The sequence below is a fragment of the Cydia amplana genome, chromosome 22 (genome assembly GCF_948474715.1).
Source record: "Cydia amplana chromosome 22, ilCydAmpl1.1, whole genome shotgun sequence".
Lineage (NCBI taxonomy): Eukaryota > Metazoa > Arthropoda > Insecta > Lepidoptera > Tortricidae > Cydia > Cydia amplana.
In genome coordinates, this window is record NC_086090.1 from 8,283,820 (window position 1) to 8,311,664 (window position 27,845).

A 27,845-nucleotide genomic window follows, 5' to 3' on the forward strand; every position below is an offset into this window, starting at 1 on the left:
TGTTTACATAGATTAGCCTGATATCCGTTACTAATTGATTTTTAGCCAATTAAAATGGTTTTAATGTCGATACAACGTAGCAAAGACAGGAAAGAATAACACCGGTGTACTTACCTAAATGGAACACGAGTTCATTGACACTCATAATTTTATTATTCTACTATTCTTTATAATAAATCCAATAAGTGAAACGGACGTTTAGCTAAGCCTCTACGTTTTTGGAAAATGTATCATATTGTTAGACGAATAAGGTTTGTTTCTGTATGGATGAATGCACCTTGGCTTATTATTTTTTTCACGAACACGAGCGGTAAAGTTCACAGGGTATACTTAAGGTTCGTATCGATTTGATTTTGGTTCGTTGAACTGGGCTGTTATTTTCACTGCTTATTGCGACGACCCAGCCTAAGTTTGGCCTGGGGATCGATAAGATTTAGGTATACATTATTGGGAGATCACAATACCAAACCAGGGGGTTTAGTTTGCCAGTTCTAGTTATGGTAATATAAAACTTACTAAAAGACACAGACCGTAAGATGTCAAGCTTATTTTACAATTATTGTTGCATTTTTTATGTAACGACTGTAAAATAAGCTATATAGACGATTCATTCGGAAATGTAACTTGATAAATAGATGCTTCTTAAGTACATAGTTGATGGTGATTTAAGTTTGTACCTATGGATTATCGGAGAAATATACGAGCATCTATTCAGATATACTAGAACTCAAAGCTTGCCTAAGTTAACGTATGTCACATGTATTGGTGCATATAACTTCCCAATTTTAGCAGCTTATACGTAGGTTGTTCCATAAGTCTTGCAAAAGTGTAACTTCTTATTAAGCTTTTTCAAAATAAAAACCATCACTGTTAATGCACTTATGCATGCGTTCAAACCATGTATCAAACATGATCTTTCACCGCTCCTTTGTGACACTGGCGCAGGCCTCATCCCATGCACTCAATAGCTCGTCATCGGACGCAAACCGTCGTCCTTTTAACTGGCTCTTGATCAGCGGGAAGAGACCAAAATCGCACGGTGCAAGGTCGGGGCTATAAGACGGGTGGTCCAGCACAGTAAGCCCCGATTGCTCCAAAAACTCCTGAGTTCTGGTCGCTCGATGAGCAGGAGCGTTATCATGGTGGAAGTGCCAACTACCCACACGCGAGTTTGGCCGCAGTTTCTTCAGCTCGCAGATGACTTGAGGGCCTTGAGGCAAGCAAACCTCAGTGTACCAGATAGCATTGACAGTCTTCTCCTTGTCTAATACAACTCTAGCTATAATGCCTTCCACTCCGAAGAAAACTGCGATCATCCTTTTTTTAACTGACCTTTGTTGTTTGACCAGTGTTGGAGTTGGCTCGTCTTCGAACACCCAGATTTTTGATTTTGATTTACTTGGAACGTCAAAATAGTAGAGCCAAGTTTCATCTCCAGTCACGATTGAGTTAACATGCTTAGATCGGCCCGAGTCATACTTTTTCAACATTTTCTTGCACCACTCTACTCTCGCCTTGCGCTGACTATCGTTGAGACTGTGCGGGACCCAGAGAGAACATAACTTTCTAACTTTCAGGTCTTCGTGTAAAATTGAATTAAGTGTTGATGCACTAATGTGGAGAATCTCCTCAACCTGTCTGCATGTAATTCGCCTATTAATAGTTATCAGTTTTTTAACAGCGTCTATGTTTTCTTGGGTCCTGCTTGTAATGGGTCGGCCCGGTCTTTCATCGTCGTCTAAATTATAGTTGCCTCTTTGAAATTCCTTATACCACCTGAATACGGTAGAAAGGGAAGGGCACTCTTTACCTAAGGCACCTAACATTTCCTCGTGGCACTCTTGGTAAGATAATCCACGTTTGAAATTGTAATAGAAAATCACTCTGTACTCGCGGTTACCGAGACTAGCCATTTTCACAAATATCACTGCAGGCAGGCTCACCACACACTTCATGTAAGAACTTGTAGTTCGTAACAGATAACCATACGCTCAGTCATACATGTCAAAACTTGATAGATTCCTCCCATTGCAAGACTTATGGAACAGCCTACGTATTACATTTACGACTGACGGGGAAGGAAGAGATTTAAATTAAATATTTCAGTATTTCAATTCCACAAAGGTTCAAAAACTATACCATTTAAAACCATTGTAGGTACCAATAAAATTTAATAACCATTCACGTAAATTAAGATTTGCCAAACATACAAACGTAATCTCAATACCGCCGTCAGCAGAAAAACATTACACAGGTCAATAAACCGTATTCCCAAAGGCATTATTCTAATTAACCATGTGCCGGGCTATCAAACCGACGTAAAACAGGGCGAACAAGGCGCGACCTCATTAAGTAAAGATGTGTCATAAAAATCATACTAAATTGTCTTATTTAGTCTTATTACAACTTGATACCACGCTAGATCGAGGTATGAATACTAAAGGCTTCGTCACACAGGCGCGTTTTCCGGGCGGGACGTGAGTGGGGCGCGAGCGTTTTATATGTAAAAGTGGCGCGCCCCGCTCACGCCCCGCCCGGAAAACACGCCTGTGTGACGAAGCCTTAACTTGAGACGTGATGATGATCTCATCATCAAGCTCATCATAAGCTTTTGAGAAACGGGCCCCTGAACGCATCTGCTGCCTTGTAACTTGTAATACAAGTGAGAGTCCCTTTCTAACGAAAGCTGTGTCACAGAAGTGACATCCGCTTGTATCACAAGTTACAAACTTTTGAGAAACGGGCCGCAGGTTTTTGAAAAATCTTATAGGTAACTATGGGATGGTATGGGTGAACAATTAGTGTGTTTTTAGGGTTCAGTACCCAAAGGGTAATAACGGGACCGTATTTTTAAGACTCCGCTGTCCGCCCGTCTGGCTGTATCTCATGAACCGTGATAGCCAGGCAGTTGAAATTTTCACAGATGTTGTATTTCTATTGCCGCTATAACAACAAATACAAAAAAAAAAAATATTTAAGTGGGGCTCCCATGCAACGTGATTTTTTTGCGTAATGGTACGGAACCCTTCGTGCGCGAGTCCGGGAGTGGGTGAGTTTAACCGGTTAACCCCGGGTTAGTGGGATGACGCAAGTGGCGCTAAATGAGCAGTTGATATCTAGATTTTCATTTTGCCATCACATTCAGACAGTGCAGTCTTGATATCTTCACTAATCACTTTCTGACGAGCGAATCGAAACTAATACCCCTCTTAAAATGCTCATTAGTCTCATTACTAACCTTAAGACGACTCGCGAAAATAATTGTTCCTAGAAACTAATTAAACCTATTTTTAATTTTTAACAAGCAGAAATGTTTGCGAACGATGCTATTAAGCTTAGAATAAATTTAAAAGTGGAAAAATGACTGTCTTGGGTGAGACTTGAACTCCAGAGGCCGTGAGTTCAAGTCTCACCCAAGACAGTAATTTTTCCACTTTTAAATTTATTCTAATTAAACCTATTACAAATTAATTAACTTTTTCCCTTAATTCGTATAAATAACGTGGCAGGATTTTAAAGTGGTTTTACGGAATACACTATGTACGATAAGAGCGTGACCGGTAAAACTTTGAAAAAACTAATGAGTTATCACGTCAAATACTATCATATGAGAGTATTGTAATTACATATTCATGCTTTATTTTTAATAAGACGTCCAGTCTCCTGAATTATGAATAATACCTTGGTATCTTTGAGGCATAATTTCCACCAAATTTTCAGCTAAAATGCAAGGTAAAGACGTACGCACAGACTTCAGTTCTCCAATTATGTCAATAATACTAAGAGTGTTATTTCCTCGTAATTTAAACTTCATCTACGCCCAAACATTTTGAACTGGGTTGGTGTCGAGTGATTGTTAGGGCCAATCCAAAACATCGGCGCCATTTTCAGTTTTTCATGCAGTACAGTGCTAACTTCGGCATTATTTAACGTATTATACATATTTAACGGCGGATCCAAGAAGCCTTATCCTTTGGGAACTTTTGATAACGGAAGGCGACAATGCCTTTTCATCAATTTTTACTATTTTATGGGGGTCCAGTGTATCGGTGCCCAAGTGCAAATGGCCGAAACCCTGCTTCGAGAAGCATCCCCAAACATGTTCCTCTACTGCGTAATTCTCGGTCCCACGAGCGCTCTATTATTTGTCGTAGAACAAGCCTAAGTCAAGTAATTAACTGCCCAAAAAGAAACTTCATCGGAAAAAAAATATGATTGCAATCTCGGTTTTTGTTTTCTTTCGCCCACGGTAGCCTTTTTTTTCATATGTTTTTCAGTAAGGGAGAAGCTTCTTCATCGTACTGCGATATTTTAAACCATTTTCATTCAAACGCCTTTTGATTGTATCTAGAGATATCTGCAAACCTTTTTTCTCCAATTTTACTTGCCCAGAACCGCCAGAACGCAATGATAGAAGTGGATTTTTTGAAAACATCTGCAAGACCCGTTTATCCTCTGTGTAGGAGGTCTTTTTAGGGTTCCGTAGCCAAATGGCAAAAAACGGAACCCTTATAGATTCGTCATGTCTGTCTGTCTGTCTGTCTGTCTGTCTGTCCGTCTGTCCGTCTGTCCGTCTGTTTGTCCGTCCGTATGTCACAGCCACTTTTCTCCGAAACTATAAGAACTATACTGTTGAAACTTGGTAAGTAGATGTATTCTGTGAACCGCATTAAGATTTTCACACAAAAATAGAAAAAAAACAATAAATTTTTGGGGTTCCCCATACTTCGAACTGAAACTCAAAATTTTTTTTTTCGTCAAACCCATACGTGTGGGGTATCTATGGATAGGTCTTCAAAAATGATATTGAGGTTTCTAATATAATTTTTTTCTAAACGTTATTTCTAACGAATAGTTTGCGCGAGAGACACTTCCAAAGTGGTAAAATGTGTGTCCCCCCCCCCTGTAACTTCTAAAATAAGAGAATGATAAAACTAAAAAAAATATATGATGTACATTACCATGTAAACTTCCACCGAAAATTGGTTTGAACGAGATCTAGTAAGTAGTTTTTTTTTTATACGTCTTAAATCGCCTAAATACGGAACCCTTCATGGGCGAGTCCGACTCGCACTTGGCCGCTTTTTTTTGTTTTCCCGCGTTCTGGTAAGTCGTAAACATTTTTATACTCCATATAATGCTTCATCCACTTAATTACAAACGCCTTCGATTTATTTATATACAATCGTGACATTTTGGGCCCTTTCGGGTACGTACAGAGGAACACTGCTTCATAACGTAAATCGTAAGCGGCATTTTTTTTCTTAATTGAACTTTAAGTGGGAAACTGTCAAAAGTTTTTTATTATTTTTTACGAAGCATTTTAGACAAAAGAACATTCCACTCAACCAGTACCTTTTTTTTCTGTGCCACATCTTTAAAATATACATAAACACTGGTCACGCTCTTGTCAAACACACTGTACCTAAAGGTTCCGTCACACATGCGCGTTTTACGGGGCGTGAGCGTTTTATATGTAAAAGCGGCGCGCCCCGCGCACGCCCCGCCCGAAAAACGCGCCTGTGTGACTAAGCCTTAAATGTCACACAACTAATGAGAAACGTAAGTCTCGTCTGGAGATTTAGCGTAACCTTTGAGCACGCATAGTTATTATAGATTTAGGGGTCATTCTTATTTTGGTTTACTTGAATTAAAACGTTGGTAAGCGTTGGGAATATAAGTTCCAAGAGTTAACCCTTCGGATAACGAGATAAGCGCCATTTGCAACGTATGACATTCTTGACGTTAGTAAATTTAATAATACGGGACGGGCGTACTGAACTAGTAAGTAATCATATAGTAATGCGACTTTATCTGACAGTATGGAAAACGATTTTTCATAGACTGCTGCTTTTTTTACTGTGCCACAGACATACACTCACACAGCGGCCAAATTTATAACACCCGTATCTTTGCGTCGGGGGTTTAAAATCTAATTAAACAACAAGTCGGTTTCAGGGCTCAAATTTGACTGGAAAATCTTTAGTATATAAGATCTGCCAGTTTGCCAATGGTAATTCCTCCAGGCCTGTTCCTTGGGGTCGGAATGAAAAGTTTCATTACGCTTGTTTGCGTTGGCAGCCTTTTGCTGGGTTTACGAACGCTCGCAGAAGCTAATTAAGCATTACCCTTCAGTGTTTTAACGTCTTCATTTAAGTTTGGGTCTTTATAGAGTAAGACATTTTTGGTTATGTTTAAATAGAGGTATTATGTTTAATGAATCGTTTAAAATTAATTGATGCCTCGTTTTCGTAACGATATCAATAAGGTCGAAAGTTGACCGTCAAAAAATGAGCTAAGAAATGATTTATCACGTCTTAAAACTACTCTTACGAGTATTCCTTCCATAGAATAAAGTAGCGTAAGATAAATATCCTCAAATAAATCCAATTTGGAATTGTAAGTTCGTTTGAAATGGAACGGCAAAATTGTACTGTTGAAAAATGATAGCGCGACGATACGAATGTTCATCGATAACTCCACTCCGACCAAGTTCGATTTACCTATCTATACGATGATAATGCAATTGCATGCATTATCTATAAAGCAGATAGAACTGGCACAACCTAGATAAGCAACGGCATCGAAGATAGAAACGGCTACCGAGCGTCGCCGATGGTGCGATACTGTCCATCGGCTCGGGCCAGTGCCAACTGCAACGCCATTTTGCAATGTATTTAAATAGAAATTTAGCTTTACACACTCTTGTAAATTAGATAATTAGGCTAGCTAATACACTTAGCAAATCGTTGCGGATATATTTAGACAAAAACAGTTTGCTCGAACACTTAATTAAACTGGTTGTTTTGCCAGTCGACGCATTCGTTTGAAGATTAGGTTATGAGGCAAAAAAGCGAAGTCAAGTTGACTAATCACTAACAGCATACACAAATGTACACTTAAGAGCTGAGCCTGATAAAAATATGGAGATAACAGGGATTACAAAGACTTATGCACGACACGAGGACATCAGACAAATATCAGTCATCAGGCTAGACGGAGATAAAATCCGGCGACGTATTCTTTGCTCTGGAGACGACAATAGGCACGTACGATGCCGTAATTTTGTACAGCGCATGTATGTTACGATCGAGGTTACTTAGGTCGTTTTACAGGATAAGACATTACGCAGCTGAATTTGGAAAGAGATTATGTATATTAGTATCCGTGTAGGCATGAGACGTTTTTAGGTTGGGACGGTGGAAGTGTGCCGGACGGATACATCCCGAGGGGATAAACCCCCGTCAGTCCCGTCGATTGCGGCTACCTTATCCGTCCAACAAAAACGTGAAAACGAACACAGAAACTCTTCTTCGGGTTAGATGTTACATCGACTCGAACCCGAAATAAATTTACAGGGATTACTCGTTAATTCTTTAATCGGCCATGGGTTTACATTTACAAAATGGCGGTAGAAAGTTTGGTTAGCTTTGAAAAAGGTTTGGAGAATTTAAAGTAAAGACATTTGGAAACATCAATGATATATCCTTGTGTAGAAGATTTACTAATTTATACAGTTTCTAAACTGTTACAATATCCATAACGAATTTTGCTGATACACCATTTGAAAAGCTTTCAAACTTGACAGGTCTAGGTTAAGGGGAGTATATTTTTTTATGCATCGTGAGAACTTGCAGCAATTACGTCACGAATATCGACCTACGTGCGATAAAGTTCTATCCAACATGAATTTACTACAATGTTGCTCCTATTCATATATGTACTAGTAAACGTCAGAAGTGTGCTGCTCTTTAAATTTGTAATGCCATGAGAACAGGGACAGGTGACACCAATGGGAAATTGCATCGGGCAATGTTCCTTGCACTTCTATTCTATCAAATTACACGTACAAGTGCAAGGGACATTAGAGTCATGGACCAGGGTCAGGTATGGATATGGAGATCAACAATAAACAAGTGTTCAATAATTTCTTATTACTATCCACCTGGTAATTGCCGAAGGCAATGAACCTCACAACCGTAAATAACTGAATGAAATTATTAAGTTCAGAAAAGTATAACGTATGAATATGTTAACAGTCTTACTTTGTACGCAAATCGATATTGTGAGGAACAGAATGTTGGATTAGAATTCTAATCGAGGTTCAAACCAGCAGAACCTGCAGAACATACAACGGGAAATAGCGATCGTGAATATTACATCAAATATTAATACAACTGAAGAAGGACAATGAACTAATGTCCTCGACTGGATTGGGTTGTTATGCGCATGAAGATATTGATCATAAACATAATATTAGGTACATACTACGATCTATAATGCTTAAGGAATATAAAGTGCACGACAAATCAAATACGATAAAGGATGATGATCCAAATGATAAAGTTACAAGTAACGTTAGTACGCAAACAACGACAGTAGGACAAGATTTATTTACACTCCTTCGCCTTCAAAAAGGTCGGTGCTGTTTCAATAAATCTCATTTCCACTCTCACAATGAGACAACGGTGACAAGTTTATAGTGTTATTTTTGACAGGAAAGAGCGAGGCCGCGGCGAGGTGACGTATTGTTTGAACATGTCAAATTTGATGAAGCGTAGAATGTAGAATATAATGAAAACATTAATATCTCATTCGTTTGTCTTTATGGATGAGTGTAGGGACAAGTAAACGATGCCGTATATCGATTGACATAAAGCAATTCAAAGGCGCTATTTTAGGTACGATCAATATTTCAGGCTTAATTATCGACAATGTTTTGAAATTCAGTGACGACATAAATACTACGTTCGAAGCGTTATCAATGTACAATCAATTTAAATGTTAAATCTATTATAAAACGTTGTTTCATAAGACTTTGTGACGATAACGATCTTTTTGAATTTATAGAACAACCCTATCTTATCTTATCTTATTGTGTTCGGGGGCCCTTGCGGATACACTTCAACCCATAGGGATCTTTTGTGCAATTACCCTAGGGCTTCCAAATACCGGACTTCTCACAATACCGGTATTAATACCGAAACTGTCTTCATCAATACCGGGATCCCGGGATCCCGGTATTGGATATGAATCGCTTAAAAATATATAGTTTTATTAAAAAGGGGAATTAGAAAGGGTCACTGGAATACCAGATATGTCCTAAACGCTATTACAACAATAAACAATCAATGCCGCCATCTGCAATAATTTTATTTCACACTCCAGGTTGGCAATAATTTTATCCAGTTTGTTGACTTCGCCTCACCAGTCACATTTGTAGTCCAACTTCACCAGACAACATTTTTTCAAATTTCCGTCAAAATTGGTTTGCCATTATTACAGTTATCCTTGCTCTTTCGTTTTATTTTTTGACAAAATTATAAAAACTAATTATGTCACTATTATCATATTCATCACTCACATAACTTCAGGATTCATCCACCACCAACCACCAAATATTTATCTGACGCATTAGGCAGCGATCTTGTTTCAATAATAAAATACGGACTAGAGACCAGTTAGAGTTAGACCAAGTAAAGTCTGCAACGATTTTGATAGCATACGCAGTACCAGTAAGCAGTGGAAGTGTTATTTGTACGTCATAATTTCACAGAAGCTTGACGTCTAATATAACACTTGCACTGCGCGTGCTATCAAAATCGTTGCAGACTTTTCTTGGTCTAACTCTAGATGCGTCTGACGTTTAGTAAGCTTTTTGATACAGCCGAATTTAATGGATTTAAAGGGTTTATACTGCGTATTTCCCTCATTTTTTTAAATACCGGGATCCCGGTATTGCCTTTAAAAATACCGGTATTGAAAAATGCGTTTAAAAAGGCGGGATCCCGGGATCCCGAAATACCGGGATCCCGGTATTGGAAGCCCTAAATTACCCCCTAGAGACGATCCGTCAACTACTCAAGAGCTTTTCCCACCATATATATTGTGTCGGGTGATGGAGCTCATGGGTAGCGTTTTAAAGTCCTTAGAACAACCCTAAAAACGAGCAATCATTTTTATTTTACACTGTAGCTTGCAAAAGTGTTATTGGATATTGTGTTATGGATATATTGGGATTTATTGGCAATAACAGTGTTGTATCTGTATCCGTGGGTAAGACATTACAATTTAATGATTCCACAGGTTTACTGCATGGGTTCAGCGGTTCGTAGGGATCGTTAAATATTAAATATAGCGAATCGGAATATAGGGAAGATTATTTTCGTATTCAACTGTTATAATTCTCATTACAATTTGTGGAAAATTACCCCGGCTGCGAGTAGGCGTTAAAGCGTTGGTAGAGTCAATCATGATTCCGAATTACATGAAAAGATTTTGGGTGACTTTGATGTGTTTTGTCTACGCCGCTATTTCGAGAAAAATATCGAAGGACTCATGAAGAATACATTCTTAGATGAAACAAATCCTTGTTTGTCTCAATTTTTAGCTATGACTACCACCATCAATAACGTTGTCATATCTTCTAGCCAGTAGGGCTAAGATGGTCGGCCCTTTATCATTTGTCATCATGCCTGTCACGTTCTAACAAATATGTAAGTGCGAAAGTGACGCATGGCATGACAGGTGTTATAAATGCGACCATATATGATACCGATTACCGGTACAGAAAATATCAAGTCTGACACGACATGTTTTCGTCACATTTGTCTTTAGTCATTCGATAAATTGTTTGGCTAATGTCGACATGATCATAATCCTTATGGTTCTTATACGTTAATATCCTTAGCACCAAGGTCGAATTACCAATGAATCCATTGAATCATTGGTGTATGGTATGTTTACGTCAAAATGCACTTATTCATGAAAGGAAATATCTTAAACTTAAAGATTGAGACAGATTAGCTGTTTTGATCTGTTAGGGCCCTACTTCTTCCTCAGCTATAAGGTTATTGAAGACTTACCATCTGTGGGCGAGGTGTACAGCTTCTTGCACAACTCCTGCGGACCGCCGAGCGCGTTGATCTTGGCCAGGCCCTCGGCGCCGCGCGTCTCCATCAGCTCGCGCAGCTGCCGGAGGCTGACGCCGTACTGCGCCGGCCGCCCCTCGACCGTCGCCATGGTGCCGGGCTTGCGGCCGCCGCCCGCACCACGCCCGACAACCCTCTAGCTCTGCAACAATAACGGGAAATGTTAATGCCGTCCTGCAGCTAGGCGTATTGTGGATGGCTTTATCAACATGATAAAGTAGCTGTCACTTTTTAAAACCGCGTGATAGAAAGTGACGGATACCGTTTTATCACACTGTCAACGTAGACAAGAACGACCATCATACCCGTACTCCTGTAAACTAAAATTAAAGTTTTGGCCTTCTATTGCTCTCCTAAAGTGAAAGACGATGAAAGGAAGGTATAATAAAGTACGACACTGGGCGACATTTACCTACACCAAAGTGCAAAATATTATACAGATAAAGAATACAAGACTACGTTAGCCTTTTCTATAGATAATATGACAATAAGGTTAGAGACATTTTAAAAAGCTAATTTTATAGTATCGATTCTGAGGCCAAGCTCAGGATTCACCAAAATCCGCATTGCTGATGTCGTTGCCAAGTCTTTAAAATTATATGTATGAAGCCACGTCTATCCCTCCAGCTGTCCATATACATACGCTAAGCAGAAAATGGGGAACATAATCGCATGGTGAAAGTACAAAAATGACACTAAAACTAAACTATGCTATCAGGCATGAAACAACTAACAAGCGTCATTTAACATCTAATAGTCAGGATGATAACAAATCTAAAAGAAACTTGACCTAACAGTAGTTATTATCGTAAGATCAGTCAGATAAAACATTGTATTAAACAACCGTTCATAGTTCAACACCGCAAAAAGTAACTATAAGACAAGCACAATACTAAACGGAAATCACCATCCCATCATTTATACTGGCTACTGACTCACCTTATAACACACACACACACACACACACACACACACACACACACGTCAGCCGTTTTTGTTTTTGTTTAGAACATATATTCATCTAGACTCTTTACATTTCCCCTTTCTATCTTAGTAGTATGTTCCTTTAGTACTTAAGTTTATAAAATAACTTGTACCACTTTCCTCGGAGGAATCGCTGAATCCTGAGTCACAGGCTTTGTCCTAGTTCAGGAAACAGAGGCTCAATCCAAAATGAAACTGATACAAACCTAATACTTATAAGTTTTTTTTTTTGTTTTGTTTCCTTTTTTTTGTAATTGTATAAGGCTGTAATACTTACTGTATTAGGTTTCAAGTAAATAAATAAAGAAAAAAAAAAAAAAAAAAAAAAAAAAAAAATTCAAATATGAAGACAAAAACAGCCCTAAGTTGTCTTGCAGAGGACGTAACGTAGTTTATTGGCCATAAAGTTATCCCGCGCCTCAGTGCACCGCCATGCATAATTTACGCGGGGTGCGAGTAAACGCTTTATTGCGAAAACATAGTGTTATGTGTATCGGAAATATGTTTTTACGGAGGGTAGTTTGGGATACAAACCGCATAAGTAGGTTACCGTTTATTGACTTGTGTAAGCAAACAATACAGTTAAAAATACGTTATTAGTTATCAAAAGTTCTATAGTAGAGACGTTGACCAACCGTCGACTTTTCTCTGTCAAATCCAATCTTTAGACAGTTTTTGAAATGTTTCAAAGACAAAATGCATATGGACAAATAAGTTTATCATGATGTTTACCTACATCAGTTTTCTTTCCCAATTCAAGTAAAATGGTTGTCATATACCAAAAAGTTACAGTTAACGAAAAATATGAACGAGGCTTATCTCGAAATACATTGAGGTAATTACACCTTCGTGTCAACATGTTGTTTGGCAGTTGGCCGGTGTAATTAAAACATTCATAATTGTCAGTTCCGTTATTAATTACTGTCCTTACGTAAAATAAAAATTTGTTCTTTGGTAACTTTTAACCCACCAATTTCAAACCATGAACACATGTATCTATTTACCGGCCAACGTTCCCTGCGGCTCTCAAAAAGAGATATTTTCCTGTCGTTGCTGATCATTATCAGATTTTATCTGAGGAATCGCGATGACTAGGTGTTGTTGACCTGCCAGCAAATCCAAATAGGTCGATGAGGTCGACGTGAAACACGAAATATTCAGAAAACAAAAAAAATGCCAGAGAATCAGAACACTAGGCGATGGGCGAAGCAGACAATCTGGAATATTTTTTAATGAAATCAAATTAAGGTAGTCTCATTAATTCTTAGCCATAAAGACTGCTGAAGCCTGTAGCAAAGCTATGAATTTGCTAGATAATCCAACAGCTAAATTCGCAGGTGTGGCGAAGATAGCACTAAAAACACGCGATTCGATCGTTCATCACAACTAAAACCATTTCTGCGGTTAGCTACGAGCAAGAAGCCTGTACTTTAATTCATTGTTATATAAGGTTTAGGATCACCTGTTTTCAGCAAGACTTGTCGCAGATAGATGACCTCCAGATATAATAAGCTTTGTTTCTTTTATAGATGCTGTTCGCGTCTAGAATGATTTGTGGATGGTTTCAGATAACGTTTTAGGATTATAAACGAGCCGCTGTGTATAAATGCCAATGTTCTTCATTCACTTAACCAAATTGGTCTGCATTTTATATGTTAGTATATCTCGAGCTGTGATTAGCACAGATTAAAAAATATTGAGCTTTCATTGAATCTCCATGTTAACATAACAAAACAAAAAAGTGTTGTTAAATACCAAATCGAATTCCAGGCACGAACTCTGCAAGCGCTTGAAAGACAAAATAAACTGTCAGCCACCGCCTATCGACCGCTTTCAACCCGTACTAAAATAACGCGGATATGCCAAAGCTGCTGGCATTAATCGCGGTATTGTTATTTAAAATAATCTCTTTCAATCAACAGTCCATTCATTAACGAGCCACCGTAGTAATGAAGCGGTTCCCAACTTCCCATTCAATTCAACAGTAGGTGCTACATACTACACGAAACAAAAGAATGCAAATAGAAGTCGTGCGCTCCGAAAACCGACGAATTAGCACCAGTCTAAAAGGCCGGCATTGTTTAACATCTAAAATCCAAGGTAACCACAGCCTCCTTTGCTTTTAGTTCATTAATCAATCTAAAACAACGCACAGACGCCTAAACTCTCACTGAAAAGTCCAAGCCAAAACGATTATTATTTACAGGTGTTAAAGGTGGTTGTGGGACGTCGGGTGCTGTGTAGCAGCGCGCGTATTTATGTCTCATCTATTAATCCTGTTCACAGAGTCCGATTAGAGGCACTTTCAATCAAGATTGTTTGCGGTCGTGTGCCAAGTTTGCAGTGAATTGCGACGTCTGACCCACTTGTGGGCACGAATGACGCTGGGGTTTGTACTAATTACTGTGACGTCAATTCTGAAAGGCTTTCTAATGAAAATGGAAGCAAAAGGGTGACGCATTTAATTTGCTTGCTCATTAAGATAAAACATAAAGAAATACAGCTTACATTAAACATTAAAACGCGTACAACAAACATGTAACAGATAGAAGGAGTACCTAATAAAGTGAAAATTGCAAAGAAGACAATGGAAAGCATGATTTAAACCCAATCAGGTCTTAAAAAAACCAAGAACAAGATAGTCCACAAAGATCGACCTAATTGCCGTCCGTTCAACGGCACTCAACCCGGATGGCGTTGGCAACAGCAGCAGGGGGTTAACCCACCCCTCAGCAAGGGTTAATAGCGGACACGTACTTGAGATATTGTCGTGGAATTAAAAAGTGGACGCGTATCTATGGTAAGTTGCCAAACGATTTGATTTACAACTCGGGGTTGTTTTTCGGAATTTTGAATGACCTAGTTTTAGTTGGCTAAAGAAAAGTTTTTGTGTGTTTTAAGGAGAAAGAAAACAAGGAGATCGTATATTAGGTATGACATAAGTTTTATATTGCATTAACTTGAAAGACGGGCGTAATAGTTAAAGGACGTGTAAAATGTATCAAAAATGACTTCGAGAAATAATGGTTCGGCTTTGACTTGGTTTGTTTTTGCTCGATGATCAGATTTGAATACCTCTTAAAACCATCTTTATGTTCAAACCTTGACATAATCTTATATCCTCATTTGCAATATCGGTACTGAAAACTGATCGTCAATCAACCTAATCCTATCGACAAGTGTAGAACCCTTTCATTATCACAATATCTTAAACGGGATGTAGTCATACACGAAACAGATGTTAATCAATCATCCTAGTCAGCCCACCCACACCCAAGACCTCTTCATTTTCACACCCATCCGACCAATCCGTGTTTTTCTTAACTCTATCCAACGGACAAGATTATATAATCTTCGAAAGGGTTCAGTGAGATTCTTCTTCAGAACTATGTGGAATAATTTCCTTCATTTACGACGAAGAAAAAAAAGGTAGAGACGACTTTTTAAGTGTTGTCAGCTTGACATATATTTCGGTTATCGTTAAGATATTACTGCGGTTGACTATAAATATTAAACTCGCAAGCCTTCACGAGACCATGTTCTTAAGGAAGAAAAGAAACCGCTCTACGAAATGCCTCAAAAAGGGTAATTATTTTCAGCCAACCTCGGAAGAAAGTAGGCTTTTAGTGTTTCTCGTAGTCTTGTGACTTTGTAACTTTTTAATTGTAAACAGAAACTAACTGCAGCTACGTTATTTTTCTCCTCTGTTGCACGAAAATAAACTGAGAGAGATTTATATTGTTATCTGCCTGAATGCTTTGTTACAAGTTTGCATTACGGTTAAAAATATCTATGCTTTTACAAATATGCTTTGTGATAGACATAGATATATAAATTTCTATAGAATACTTAACTTTACAGTCTGTAATATAGAAATAGACGAATTATAACTTACAAAGGTCTATTTTAAGTGCTGCGCAGTAAATAATATTGTGCTTGACATTTACCAGTTCTATTTCTATTTCAGTTTATAGTAAAATTGCATTGCTATTTTCTATCTCTTCTACAAATTAGACAATTCTCTACATTAGGTATTTCATCACAATCCCTGTCATGTCCCATTTAAAGCACGCATTTACCTTAATTAATTTAGCTGTTAGAAAGAACGCACTTTACAAGGTACTTAACCCTCTCAGCGCCCGTTTGTGTCCAGAGATTCATGCTGCGATGATTACTCATCGAGGTAATGGCTGCGTCAGCACATTGTAGGCATTATTCTGGAACAATGGGATGCCCGTTTGTCGGTTATGTACATGAAACATGAATGGCCGAAAAATATAACCAATATTATTACATTGAATATTACAATTCCTATCCTAATAATTTTGTCATTCCTTTCTTTCATTTCATTGTAATCAATATATTGTCAAAAATAGCAACGTCATTATTACTGACAGTACAAAACAACCCGTGAAAAGACGGTGGTAAAAGACTAGACAAAAATGTATTTCTAGATGAGCATAGAATAAATCAGCCAATCTATTTGTCTGAGGAAACATGAATTATCTTAGCAGCAAATCCAAATATAGGAATTTAATTAGATTCCCGAATTAACTCGAGCATTCACGATAACCAAAGATAAGATATATTGAACAGTGATGCTTTATCTAGAGTTCGTTGCAGCTGAAATTCTCAAAGCAAACAAGTGCATTTCTCCTAATATCTGCTCGATAAAGTTGGAATTCTGAGTACGAAGCTCCGTTGGTTTTTTATCAATGTTCTTATTACTAGAGCATTAAAGTCTAAATTCGTGGTGCATTTCTGGTGGAACGTTCAAAAGGCGTGTTACAAGCAGCACCAGAAGCACTACCATGAGTTCCGTGAATGACAGTCGATAGTGAGAAAGTTAAGGAAAATGTATGGAGTATTTGTACAGTGCCTCTACCGGTCACTTAAAGAACTAAAAATTTCAATTGGTACCATGAGTTACAAACGTTTTTACGTGAGTTTTCCATACGTGCCTAACTTCACACCTAAACGCTCTCTTTCTAACTATATAAAGAAAACTGAGACAGAATTATTCAAGTTAATTACTTTACGCGAATAAACGTGACAGATGTCATCGAAAAATACGTGCGTTTTCGACATAGATGTTTTCGACGTTACATTTCTGTCAACTTGTAAACACAACAAATAAACAGATTTTTCACAATTATCCTTGCAATTTTCAACGTAGTATGTATTTATTTATAACAGTACGTGAACTCCAGGCAAAACTATAAGGAATAAATCAATTAGTAGCTCGAAAAAAGGCTGATTTGATACAAAGGTAATGAGTTATATTTACTCCTATTTCTACTGTTTAGTTAAGTACATTTGCAAAGATCACATTACTTACGAGCAGTTTTTGCTTTTAGGCATGAACCTATGATTGAAAACAACATTTCCATACAAACCCGGATGGTATCCAGCGGTACATGCGTGCAAGCAGATCGTTCATTGTTCGTATGCATGTAGAAGTGATTAGTTGGCAAGCGGACCCCAGCCCTAGTAGCACGGTCGCATTTTTATCGTTTGTCACCATGCCTGTCACGTTCTAACTAGTATGTAAGTGCGAAAGTGACGGGCATAGTGATAGTCGATAAAAATGGAACCGTGCTGAGCCCGCAGGCTCCCACGAGCCGTGGTAACATGCCGGGACAACAACGCGATAAAGATGATGATGATAAGGAGCGGTACATAGACATGTTGGTGTTGTTGTTGCCACCTGGGTGCACATACCACATAGTAACACGTATAAAAACTCGAAAATGCGCTTTTTTCTAGAGATAAAACCAAGCTATATCGATTTTTCGCCCCCGAAAACCCCCATGTAGCAAATTTAATTGAAATCGTTAGAGCCGTTTCCGCGAGATCCCCGAAATATATAATATAAAGAGAGGTATGTCAGGATCGTAGCAAGTGGAAATTCGTGGTCTCTGCCTACCCCTCCGGGAAATAGGCATGGTTATACGTATGTATGTATAAATAAATATATACATATACAAGAATTTCTCGTTTAAAGGTATAAGATAAGATACTTACCGCAAGACATATTGTTTATATTATGTACCTACACAGAGATAGTTCCTACGTATTTTTTAAATTATTATTATTTTATCTTAAATAAAATAAAACATACAAATGTTTTGTGAGTTTATTTATTTTTCTTTACTACATATTATTTTTCCGATGTTCAAGTTCTGGTGTGTGGTGATGGTGTTTCATGTCTCAGTTTTTTCTTTAAACTTTTTTCCTGGTGGTCCCGAACCTGAAAATTAAAATAAGGTTACTTACACATTCACTGCCAAAAACCCGCAGAAGGGTTTATTTTGTATTGAGAAGGGGGCGCTAGGCAATGAAAGTGTTAAGATCGAGATCATTTACCATAAAATTTAGATCGCTATTAAGGTCATATTAGATAATGTTACTTAGCAGGCCGGCACCTAAATTATATACATACCTATTTTAATACAGATTTCTTCTATATGTGTTCTATTTTATACAACATAATAATCTTGTTTATGTAGCCAAAAGTAGTGAAGAAGATTGTCGTGGACTTTTAGAATTTTGATGAAACGTGAAATTTTTAATGGGAGCTGGAGCCGATACTGCGGTGGTTCAAGCTTAATCTAAAGAAAAATTTATAGTCGTAGATGGCTTACTGATGACTTACCCCGTTAGTCCGTAGTCTTGTCAAATTACTAAATGAGTTCCAAAACGTAATCTTCCTGAGCGGATGTCATATATGTTCTTGAGATATTCGGAGGCGATGCACAATGCGCCGGTATAAACTTAGCGGGGCGGAATCGGAATCAATATCTCTCTCTCTCTCCTCAGCATTATTATTCCCATCTGATTGTGGGGTCTGCTTTTCTGGTCTTTTCTCTCCACTTCGCGCGATCGGACGTGTCGTCTACTGAAACGTCGCAGGCCCTCATGTCTTTTGCTATGGTGTCCGCCCATCTCATCTTTGGTTTTCCTCTTCATCTGGACCCAACAATGTTCAGATCCATAGCAACATTCCCGATGTAATCAGGAGGTCTTCTTTTTACGTGTCCAAACCATCTCAGTCGGCTCTCTTGTAGCTTATCGGCGATATCACGTACTCCGAGACTACCGCGAGCGTACTCGTTGCGTATCTTATCGAGCCTCGTTATTCCGCACTCCGGGAATCGGAATCAATATAATAAACAATAATAGGAGATATGATTTTAACTTGAAACTATGCTTCAAACTTGCCGTAATTAATTTATTTTGCGTGTCAGTTGTCAGTCTGTCAATATGTCATCGTCACGTCTCGGTGGCCAATAGTCACCGTAGTTTTTATTTTAAAGAGGTTATGCCAAAAAGGAATCTGGCGCAGTAGCGCCCTAGCGCCACAAAGTAGCCTGTATAACCGGGCTGTAATTTGCTTCATAACTATTCTAGAAACTGTGCGGAAAGAGAAGAGTCGTGGAATATATGTGGAAATGATCAATGCATTCTATGACTCTTCTCTTTCCGCACAAACTCTAGGCAAAAAGTTAGTAAATTGTTATGTAGTGTTTTACTGCAATTGCTGCGCACATCTCCGCGCAAGTTTGTCTGCGGTTCAATATGGGTTCAATCCTTCAATTCAAGCAGTTAAATCCAAAGAGTATAATAATATATGTAAATTGAACTATAGCCTATATTTGCCTTGATATTTGCCATTCTGACATTGACATATTCACTCACGTGTATGTAACATTACTTTTTATACATCTCGTTTGGACTAATATGCGAGTACGAGCGAGATGCATAGAAAGTAAATTACGTAGACCGTGTAGACGTGAGAAAATATATCAAGTTTTTATTTAGTTCTTTAGGTGACTCCTAGAGGCGCTGTACAAAACTCCCATATAACTCTTGCTCTGGTTTTTAGTATACTTAGAAAGGGACAGCATCGCTTGGAGTGGAGTGAAGTTAGGCACATTAGACCGTAAAGAAACGTAAAACGTGACATACGCCACGTTTATTCACTAAAAGTAAGTGAGAAATACTCTGGCAACTGATGGTAGAGGCTCAGTATCTCGAAGCGTTCCTTTAAGAGGTAAAGACAGTTTGGATTTAGTGCCAACGTTGTTTGTTGGTCTTATTGGAGATTTCTTAAGAAATTCCTTTCCAAACTGGGTGGTAAAGTTAAATTCAGCCGTCTTGGGATTTGAATATTAATGCGAAATCAATCTTCTCTACTTGATACATAAATTATTTTCGTTCTTAAGAATTTGAAGTTATGTTTCTAATAGCCTGGGAAATTCTTAGTTTATGTGCGTTGTATTTCTTCGATAACCGATCACACAAGGTACCAAAATGTTTCCCCACTGAACCTAATGGAAGTGTCTATCTTAATGTCAGTCCGTCCATTTCAGTAGTCCCCCTACTATGTCACGTCGCGACGATAGCGATCTTTATCACCGGGGCCAGGAGCAAACATGACGAGTGCAGCATGCTAATGAGGTTAGGTGAAAACGGTAATGATGTGCTATAATGCTATAGTGTTTTTTTTACGCTGACACCAGAATTGTACAACCCCTACTCGACCCTCCAATATTTTAGAAAATAGAGCTCCATTAAAGGAAAATTGTGATTTCATAAAATAAACTGTAAATACTTGGTTGTTACATTTCTGATATTCATTTTTCGCAAATGAAGTCACATTACTACTCTATCTTTAAGCGTATACTTAGTTAGTCTGTGACAAAACATAACCAACAGAGTCGTATACAAAATTAGAAGATTATCATCTGCTAATCAAAAATAAATATAAGCTATAGGAAGAAAGGAACGTCCAGCAAATTTTTTCATTCCTCTGCTATTGATATCTAAGCAACATATATGTATGCCGACTACGTTCTATATAAGCTACGGTCAGGCTTTATGTAGCTCGCTGCACGTTGTCGAGGCGAACGAGCCTTAATGCTCCCCACGTAGTCGCCCCAACACTTTATCATGAGATATGTACGTGGCCGAGGTATAAACTTTTACAGTTTTCTAATGCATACGGGGTTATGTGTACCTAGTCAGAATTCTGATATATGAAGATATCAAGTGGAGAAACATTATACAGAACACATTGAGACTACAAATGATAGTAAAGATTTCTCAATGACAGCAACAGACACTGACAAAAACAATAAAAAGATACCAAAATAAACAGTTCAAGAGTTGGCTAGTATCATTAATAAAATTGAAAACGTCAAAACTTCTAACGAGCCGCTACGCTTTTAGAGCACAGTTATTGTTAGAACTAGTAGTGGAAACCACAAATGCAATTATAGAACCGCTAACTTCGCAAAAATGTATAAAAATTAAAAGTTCCTCCGGGTGGGTTGTAAAAAGACGAAGAAATTTAAACGGCTTAATATTAAAGGGTAAGGTATGAGCGAGCTAGTTGAGAATCTCAACTTGAGATTCATGGCGCAGTCGACTTCCGAATTATGTGCAAGGCGGCCTGGGAGGTTCATTGGCAATGCATTCGTCTTCAGCCATACATAATTATATTCTGTGAACTTGGTAAATATTGGAGAATAAAATAAAGACTAGGAATAAAAATTTGTATATTTTTATTAAATTAGTGAAGTGACAACAGGATCAGCTAGATATTTAGTAATACATACATGTCTCGAAAAGTCCGGGATAGTACTTGATAAATTCCGTTTTTCGCGTGGTTTTTCTGACAGTATTTTCTTTTTCCGAATCACTGGACGTTCTTCTCGTTCATTCTTTTTTTTTCTAAATCTAGCGCAAACTAAATTGAGCTACCAGGAGGCCATCCAGCAAAAGAGTTAGCATTCCCCGCACGCCTGCAGTTGTGAACGTCACCGCTAACAGGCGATCTCGTGACTGTTCAAATGTTGGTGATACCGGCATGCGGGCGGATTTGATCCGGAACGGTATTAACTGTACGTGCTTGGGGACAATTAGGGCTTGCAAATATTCGAAACTTTCAGATATTCGAATATTCGACTTTTTCTGACGACGTATTCGAATATTATAAAAAATAAGAAAAGGAACGAGAAATCGGTTTATTATCGTTTTATTCGAAAGCTTTTTTCACATATTGCTAAAACTAAGGATATTTGGCAGAAATCCACTTAATTGACTAGATTTTATCATCCTACTATTTATAAGATGCCCACATTTATAAAAACAAGTAAAACGCCAAAATTAGACCGTATTTAATATTTCTAGATAAAACTTATTATAAATGCGTCGTTGCGTGAAATAATATAACTTTAACCATCCAAACACGTAACCATAGGTATTTTTTTATGTAAGATATTTTTTTTAGTGGGTAATTATTTTCCAATTTAAATTAACTTGTAATCACTCAGAGGCCTGTAAAAAGGCCTTTAATTTCACATTGTATTTTGAATCTTTATTGACTTTATTTGTTTTGGCAAGTTATTATTCCTAATGGTCGGCTAATTATATAATATTGGAATATTTAAGGGAAAAAGTTAGTTGAGTACTGGGTGGATTATTCGTCAGCTAAAGGTGCATGGTTAGATTACCAAGTTGGGCAGGTTTGGTATGATTAAATTTGAGAATTGCGATAAGTGGCAAGGTTTAGACTTCAAAAATTGGCTTAACGTACGCTTGTACTGAATAAACAGAATGACCCTTTAACTTAAAACTTACGCACCGTAAAAATAACATACTTTTTGATTTCGTTTTCTTTTAAATTGATTTAGGTTTCACTGTATTCACGAAGTCTATCGAGAGGAATACAGTAAAAAAATTATTTCCTTCGTATTTGGGTACCTACCGTTCCTCATTCACTGTAAATACCCGTAAAACACACAGAAACTGTAACTACAGCGGATGACATAGATTTTTTTATAGTAATAAAAAATATTCGAATATTCGAAACGTGAGCGGCCGAATATTCGAATATCAAAACAGGTCGAATATTCGACAAATTCGAATATTCGAATTGCAAGCCCTAGGGACAATGTCGCTAAAAGGCCTCGTGGCAACGGTTATTTCTGTTTCGTGGGTGGTTTAGGTGTTATGCAAATTATCTATTTCAAATATCGGTCATAAATTCCTCCTTTATGCGTCGTTAGTGCGATGTATACCAGCCAATGGCCGGCTCCAGGATATGTTTTAAAGAGTAGATGCATATTGCATACCTTTCGGAGTAGTCGCGGAAGAAAATGCCTACTAAACCCTAAAGTACGCGAATATTTAGCAGAGAGGGTATAGTAGCAGTAGGTGGAAGTTGACAGCTAATGGGGCTGTATTACGAGTAAGTGGAATGCTGCAGTATAATAATACATCTGTCTGTGCAACCCTATTATAGGAGTATACAAGTCTTGTAAAACCTTCATCGAAACTACTTGCGGCCTCGAGAAAACCCTCGCCCTAATTACATCGGAAGTACTGTTGGAACAGATTGAACTTTCTAATACTAATCCATTACTTCCCCTTTCGCATTGGCGTCAATTTACGTCATTCCAGATTCGGCATCGGCTAACAGAGTTATTGTGATTAATAACCTTGACCTGATTATAATTCCTTCAGAAGTCACCTCTGAACATAATTATGTTTGATGGCTTTATTAGGCTTCGTACTGGGTGCCATTAATGTTCGTTCTGAAACCATTTTCGTTACAGCTAAAACAAGTGATCATTATGTACAAGAACATCAATACCACTTACCAACACTTGAATGATGTCTAAGATATCTATTTAGATGTCCATATATCCTACATTTTAAGATATATGAATAATTTTATCATACAAGAACGACCGTAGGAAAACCTTTGGATAAGAGCACAAATAGCATGATCGATTGTTGTTGAGGTAAACATGATATTCTATCATTGTAGCCCCATTGTTCAAACTTTGTGTAAATCGTTAATATCCAAGGTTTTATATTGAAACGGTTTCAATGCCTGCCTGCCTGCCAAAAATGATCGAAGCAACCTACAGCAGTTTAATAGAAACACATTCATTGTAGGAACTTAACAAGTTAATATTGTTTCACAAATTGCAGAATTTCAGCATTATTCGGTTTAACACGTGCATTGTTTGACCTAGGGCCGCATCCGTCCAACATTGTGTTCAAATTGTACCCAACGTAAAACTGGCATTACCTTTTCCGATAGCTCTGAATTGTAATTCATTTAGCCGTGCCCACGTTCGGAGCCAGGGCACGTAGCGCGGTCGCTGCGGCCCGGCTAATCAGTTCTTGTATGTTGTATTTACTGTTGGATATGAGCTCTGCTTCTGTGTTGGTATTGTTCTCTTTATTTACAAAGTTTTCCTCTGGAATCGTTTTAGTTTTTTCTAAAGTGTTAGCTTTTATGTTTCAAACAAAAAGTTAGAAGCTGGGCGAACGCTAAGCACCAGAAATTGTTAAATTCATTTTCGTATCGTCACTTTTACCCCCTTTCACAAGACGGGAACTTCATTAAAAGTTGTACCACTGACATTGGCTCAGTAAGTGTATATAATACGAAAAAGTTTACCCACGACGGGGCCGGTGCCCGAGATCGTTTAATTAAACCGGGGCTCGAAACAAAAATGGCCGACTTTTAATTATCTCCAATCGTGTATAAATCGGGCTAAGTGGGCTTTTCGGACCCGCGGCGTAGGTGTAAATTGCATTTTTAAATTGGTCGTTTTGGCACGTTAACGTCGGGAGAGAAACGCGATTTCACCTGAACAAAACAAATGGAAGCCCTGTAAAATCTATCGGACTCGATTTTCGAGCGGCCGGTTTCCATTCGATTCTTCTCTCTGGGGTGTTCAAGTTAGTGTTTCATTTTTTACTGTACATAATTGGCAGGGCAATGTTGAGTTAGGGTCGCGAAGTGCTGGGTTATTGGTTTGTGCTCGTTTATTTGCGTACGGACGTTATGGGCCGTTACCGAGTCTGATGGTTTTCTTTACATAGCAGTCTCATCTGACAAAAAAATTAGTTGCAAGTCGTGTTTAAGTCACTGAATAATGGCGTTATTCAAAAACGGCTGCTAACTTAATCAATTGATGATCGTCGTTTGTCCCTAGTTGTCGTCTATGCCAGAGAGGGACAAACGATGATCATCAGCAGATTAACTTAGATGACGTTTATGAATAACGCCGATCTATAAATGGAAGTGAATGCGAAGCCATTCAAATCAAAACTAACTGCGAATTTCCTAACGAGCGAACATCCAACGAACTGCCACGATACTTTAAGAACGTGTCAAGATTTAACTTGAAACGTTCTCTTGTGTATTGCAATGTTCTGAGACGCCTCAACGGAGGCGAGAAGATATTTGTGATCCATCAAATCGTTAGCACCCGAATGGGCGACAGACAGAAAAACGAGAGTTCATCGAACTTACTAGAGCGCCGTGGCGTGACAGTAGGTATGCTATTGTGAGGGCTTCCTTAAAAGTTTTTGTTGTAGAAATAACAAGATTTACTGGAGCGGAAAGCGGAAAGTTTGTTAATAGGTTGCCGATGATTTGTGAGAGAAATTTTAAGGGTCTATTTTTGTGTTGGTATTATTTCTGACTTGCTATTTATGGTGTGAAGTGATATTTGAAAGTCGTGAAAGGATTCTCAACTTTGAAAGACAATAGATTGTTATTGTTAACCGAGGGTCAAAAGTGCTTTCACCCTAGTTAAATAAACTAATTTTCATTTCGACTGGACGAAAATTAAAGTAAAATGTATGTAAATATATTAGTGGCGTACTAACGATTTAATGAGTATTTACTTCAGTAATTGAGGTGTTTAAAGTATCTTTAACATCTATTGCCGTTATTTCATAAACGTCTGCAAATCTAACAAGCCTTTGATTATTTTGTTTATCCATAAGTTATAGAGACATTTTTGTAACAAAGAGACAATATTTCACACAGCTTTAGATATTTCCTCGGTGACAAATTGAACTTACGTGAAATCAATTTAACTCAGAACAGTCCAACTTCCATCAATTCCATTTGACCGGCGTTCAATCAGCTCAGCTCAGTCCCACATACTGACTTTCATACTTATTCATCGAATTGTTCTGCAACTGGGCCGAACACTGTGTGGGTGGTGGTTAATGTAGCTCTATGACTTTCCTCTCTTTTCACAGTGGCGTTATGAAATGACTCTTTGAATGAGTCTTTTCGTGACTTTCTTCCATCGAGCGAACTTTAACCGTTTGAGGTTTCGGTTGGAGTCTGCCCTTGCAGATAATCTAGATCCCGTGTGAAATTTTCATTTGCCTTTGTTTTGTAAAAAAGTGTAACAATTCAATATAAAACCTACAATTTTGCGTTAGCGCTTTCTTAATATGCTTCCAACATTTTTTGTCACCACAATGAGCAATGACAACTTAAACTTCTTGTTATTCTTAAATCAATTTGATTCAGAACAGCCGTCCAACTCCATCAATTCCATTTGACCGGCGTTCATCAGCTCAGTCCCACATACAATGCGATGAGTATGGACTTTCATACTCATACTTTCATCTTCATCGCCTTGTTCTGCAACTGGGCAGAACATTCTGTAGATGGTGGTTAATGCAGCTCTATGACTTTCCTTTCTCTTCAAGAGAATGTGTATTTATCTAACAGCATTGAGCAGCAGGATTGAACAGCAATTTGTTAAAGAGGTATTAGTTTTGTTTACCCAAAATTTTCATGAGTTTTTTGATTTGATAAATAGTAAAGTAAACGAAAATACATGTATTTACATACAATAGTTTTGTATTAGGTACCAGCTTTATCTCTGTTATCGTTCAGCACAATAGTTATAGATTTATAATCTCACTGCAATCGCATAACTAAATAACCAACTTAACGAAGTGTACCTCAAAAATGCACGTGTAAAAAACACAATAACATTCCTAAAGCAAATTCAAAGTACAGTCGCGTACATAACAGTACACTCGAGCACAAGTGTCATTCCAATAACTAGTTTCCAGAGTCATTCCAATCCTATTCGGAACAGCGAGTCAATAGCACAGGACCAGTATAAGCGTGCGTTTGTTACTTTTACTTATTATGGATCTGGGGGTCACGGTACATTGGTCGCCTACCTCTATTTGTCCGCGCTCTTAGCAATGGGAACAGAGCAACACGTTTAATTGATGGTTCAGCGGTTTGAGGGTGTACAGACTATTACTAATACATTTTGTGACCTAAGTCCGGGGCGTAAGGTTCAACATGTAATACGCACATGTCGCATATATGTGTTTAGGTTTAAGCTGGAAACAAGCAATTTGGTGCAAGTGGGATTAGCTTTTCCAGACGTAACGTTCAGAAAATATGCTTGTAACACGAGTACAGCAGAAGTTGCTAAGCTAAGCGAGTGAGGTGTTCAAAATGATCGTGACGCGACTTTATTGTTAAGAGAATAAGAGCGTGTCAAGGTAATTTTAAACACTACACCGGCTTAGCAACTTCTGCTGCTGACTGTACATTGGATTGTGTTGTGACGTTATGATATTATAGCAACCTTGAATTGGACTGAGAGGAAAAATCGCCACTAACCTAAATTACTCTCGCGAATCGGAACAGTATGTGGATACGAGATGAATATTAGGATTTTGGTGATCCTAAAGTTACTATGAAAGTCATATTTCGTTAGCATCCGTTGCGTTTACGTAGCGTTAACGTTCGTTCTGAAACCCGCACCTATGGATAAAAACCGACCCACTACAGCTTATGGATAAAAAACAACAGATGGTAGGAAATAAAATAATACTAAATAACCGCCCCAGAAGACGTGCAAGTGATTGCGAATCGAACATACAAAAAGAAGCATACGCAATAATAGAAGTATACGCAAAGTAATCAAAGAAATGGTAGAAATTTTCCCTCATTGTGTTTAGGCGATTCATTCCCAAATTGTGCAAGCGTTCGAGTAGATTTAAATGGAACCAGTTTAATGTAATCTAAGGATCCGTAACAAATATGCTTCATCAGGGATCATTCATATA

The 27,845-nt window shown here is 38.1% G+C and overlaps 1 protein-coding gene across 1 annotated transcript in view; it reads right to left on the reverse strand.

Annotated features, from left to right (window-relative positions):
• LOC134658322 (plasma membrane calcium-transporting ATPase 2) overlaps positions 1-27,845 on the reverse strand; it is a 223,236-nt gene that overhangs the window by 143,055 nt on the left and 52,336 nt on the right. The window contains exon 3 of the mRNA XM_063513952.1: positions 10,866-11,073. Within this exon, the coding sequence (XP_063370022.1) occupies positions 10,866-11,022 (157 nt within the window). The 5' untranslated portion in view covers positions 11,023-11,073. The remainder of the gene's footprint in view (positions 1-10,865; positions 11,074-27,845) is intronic.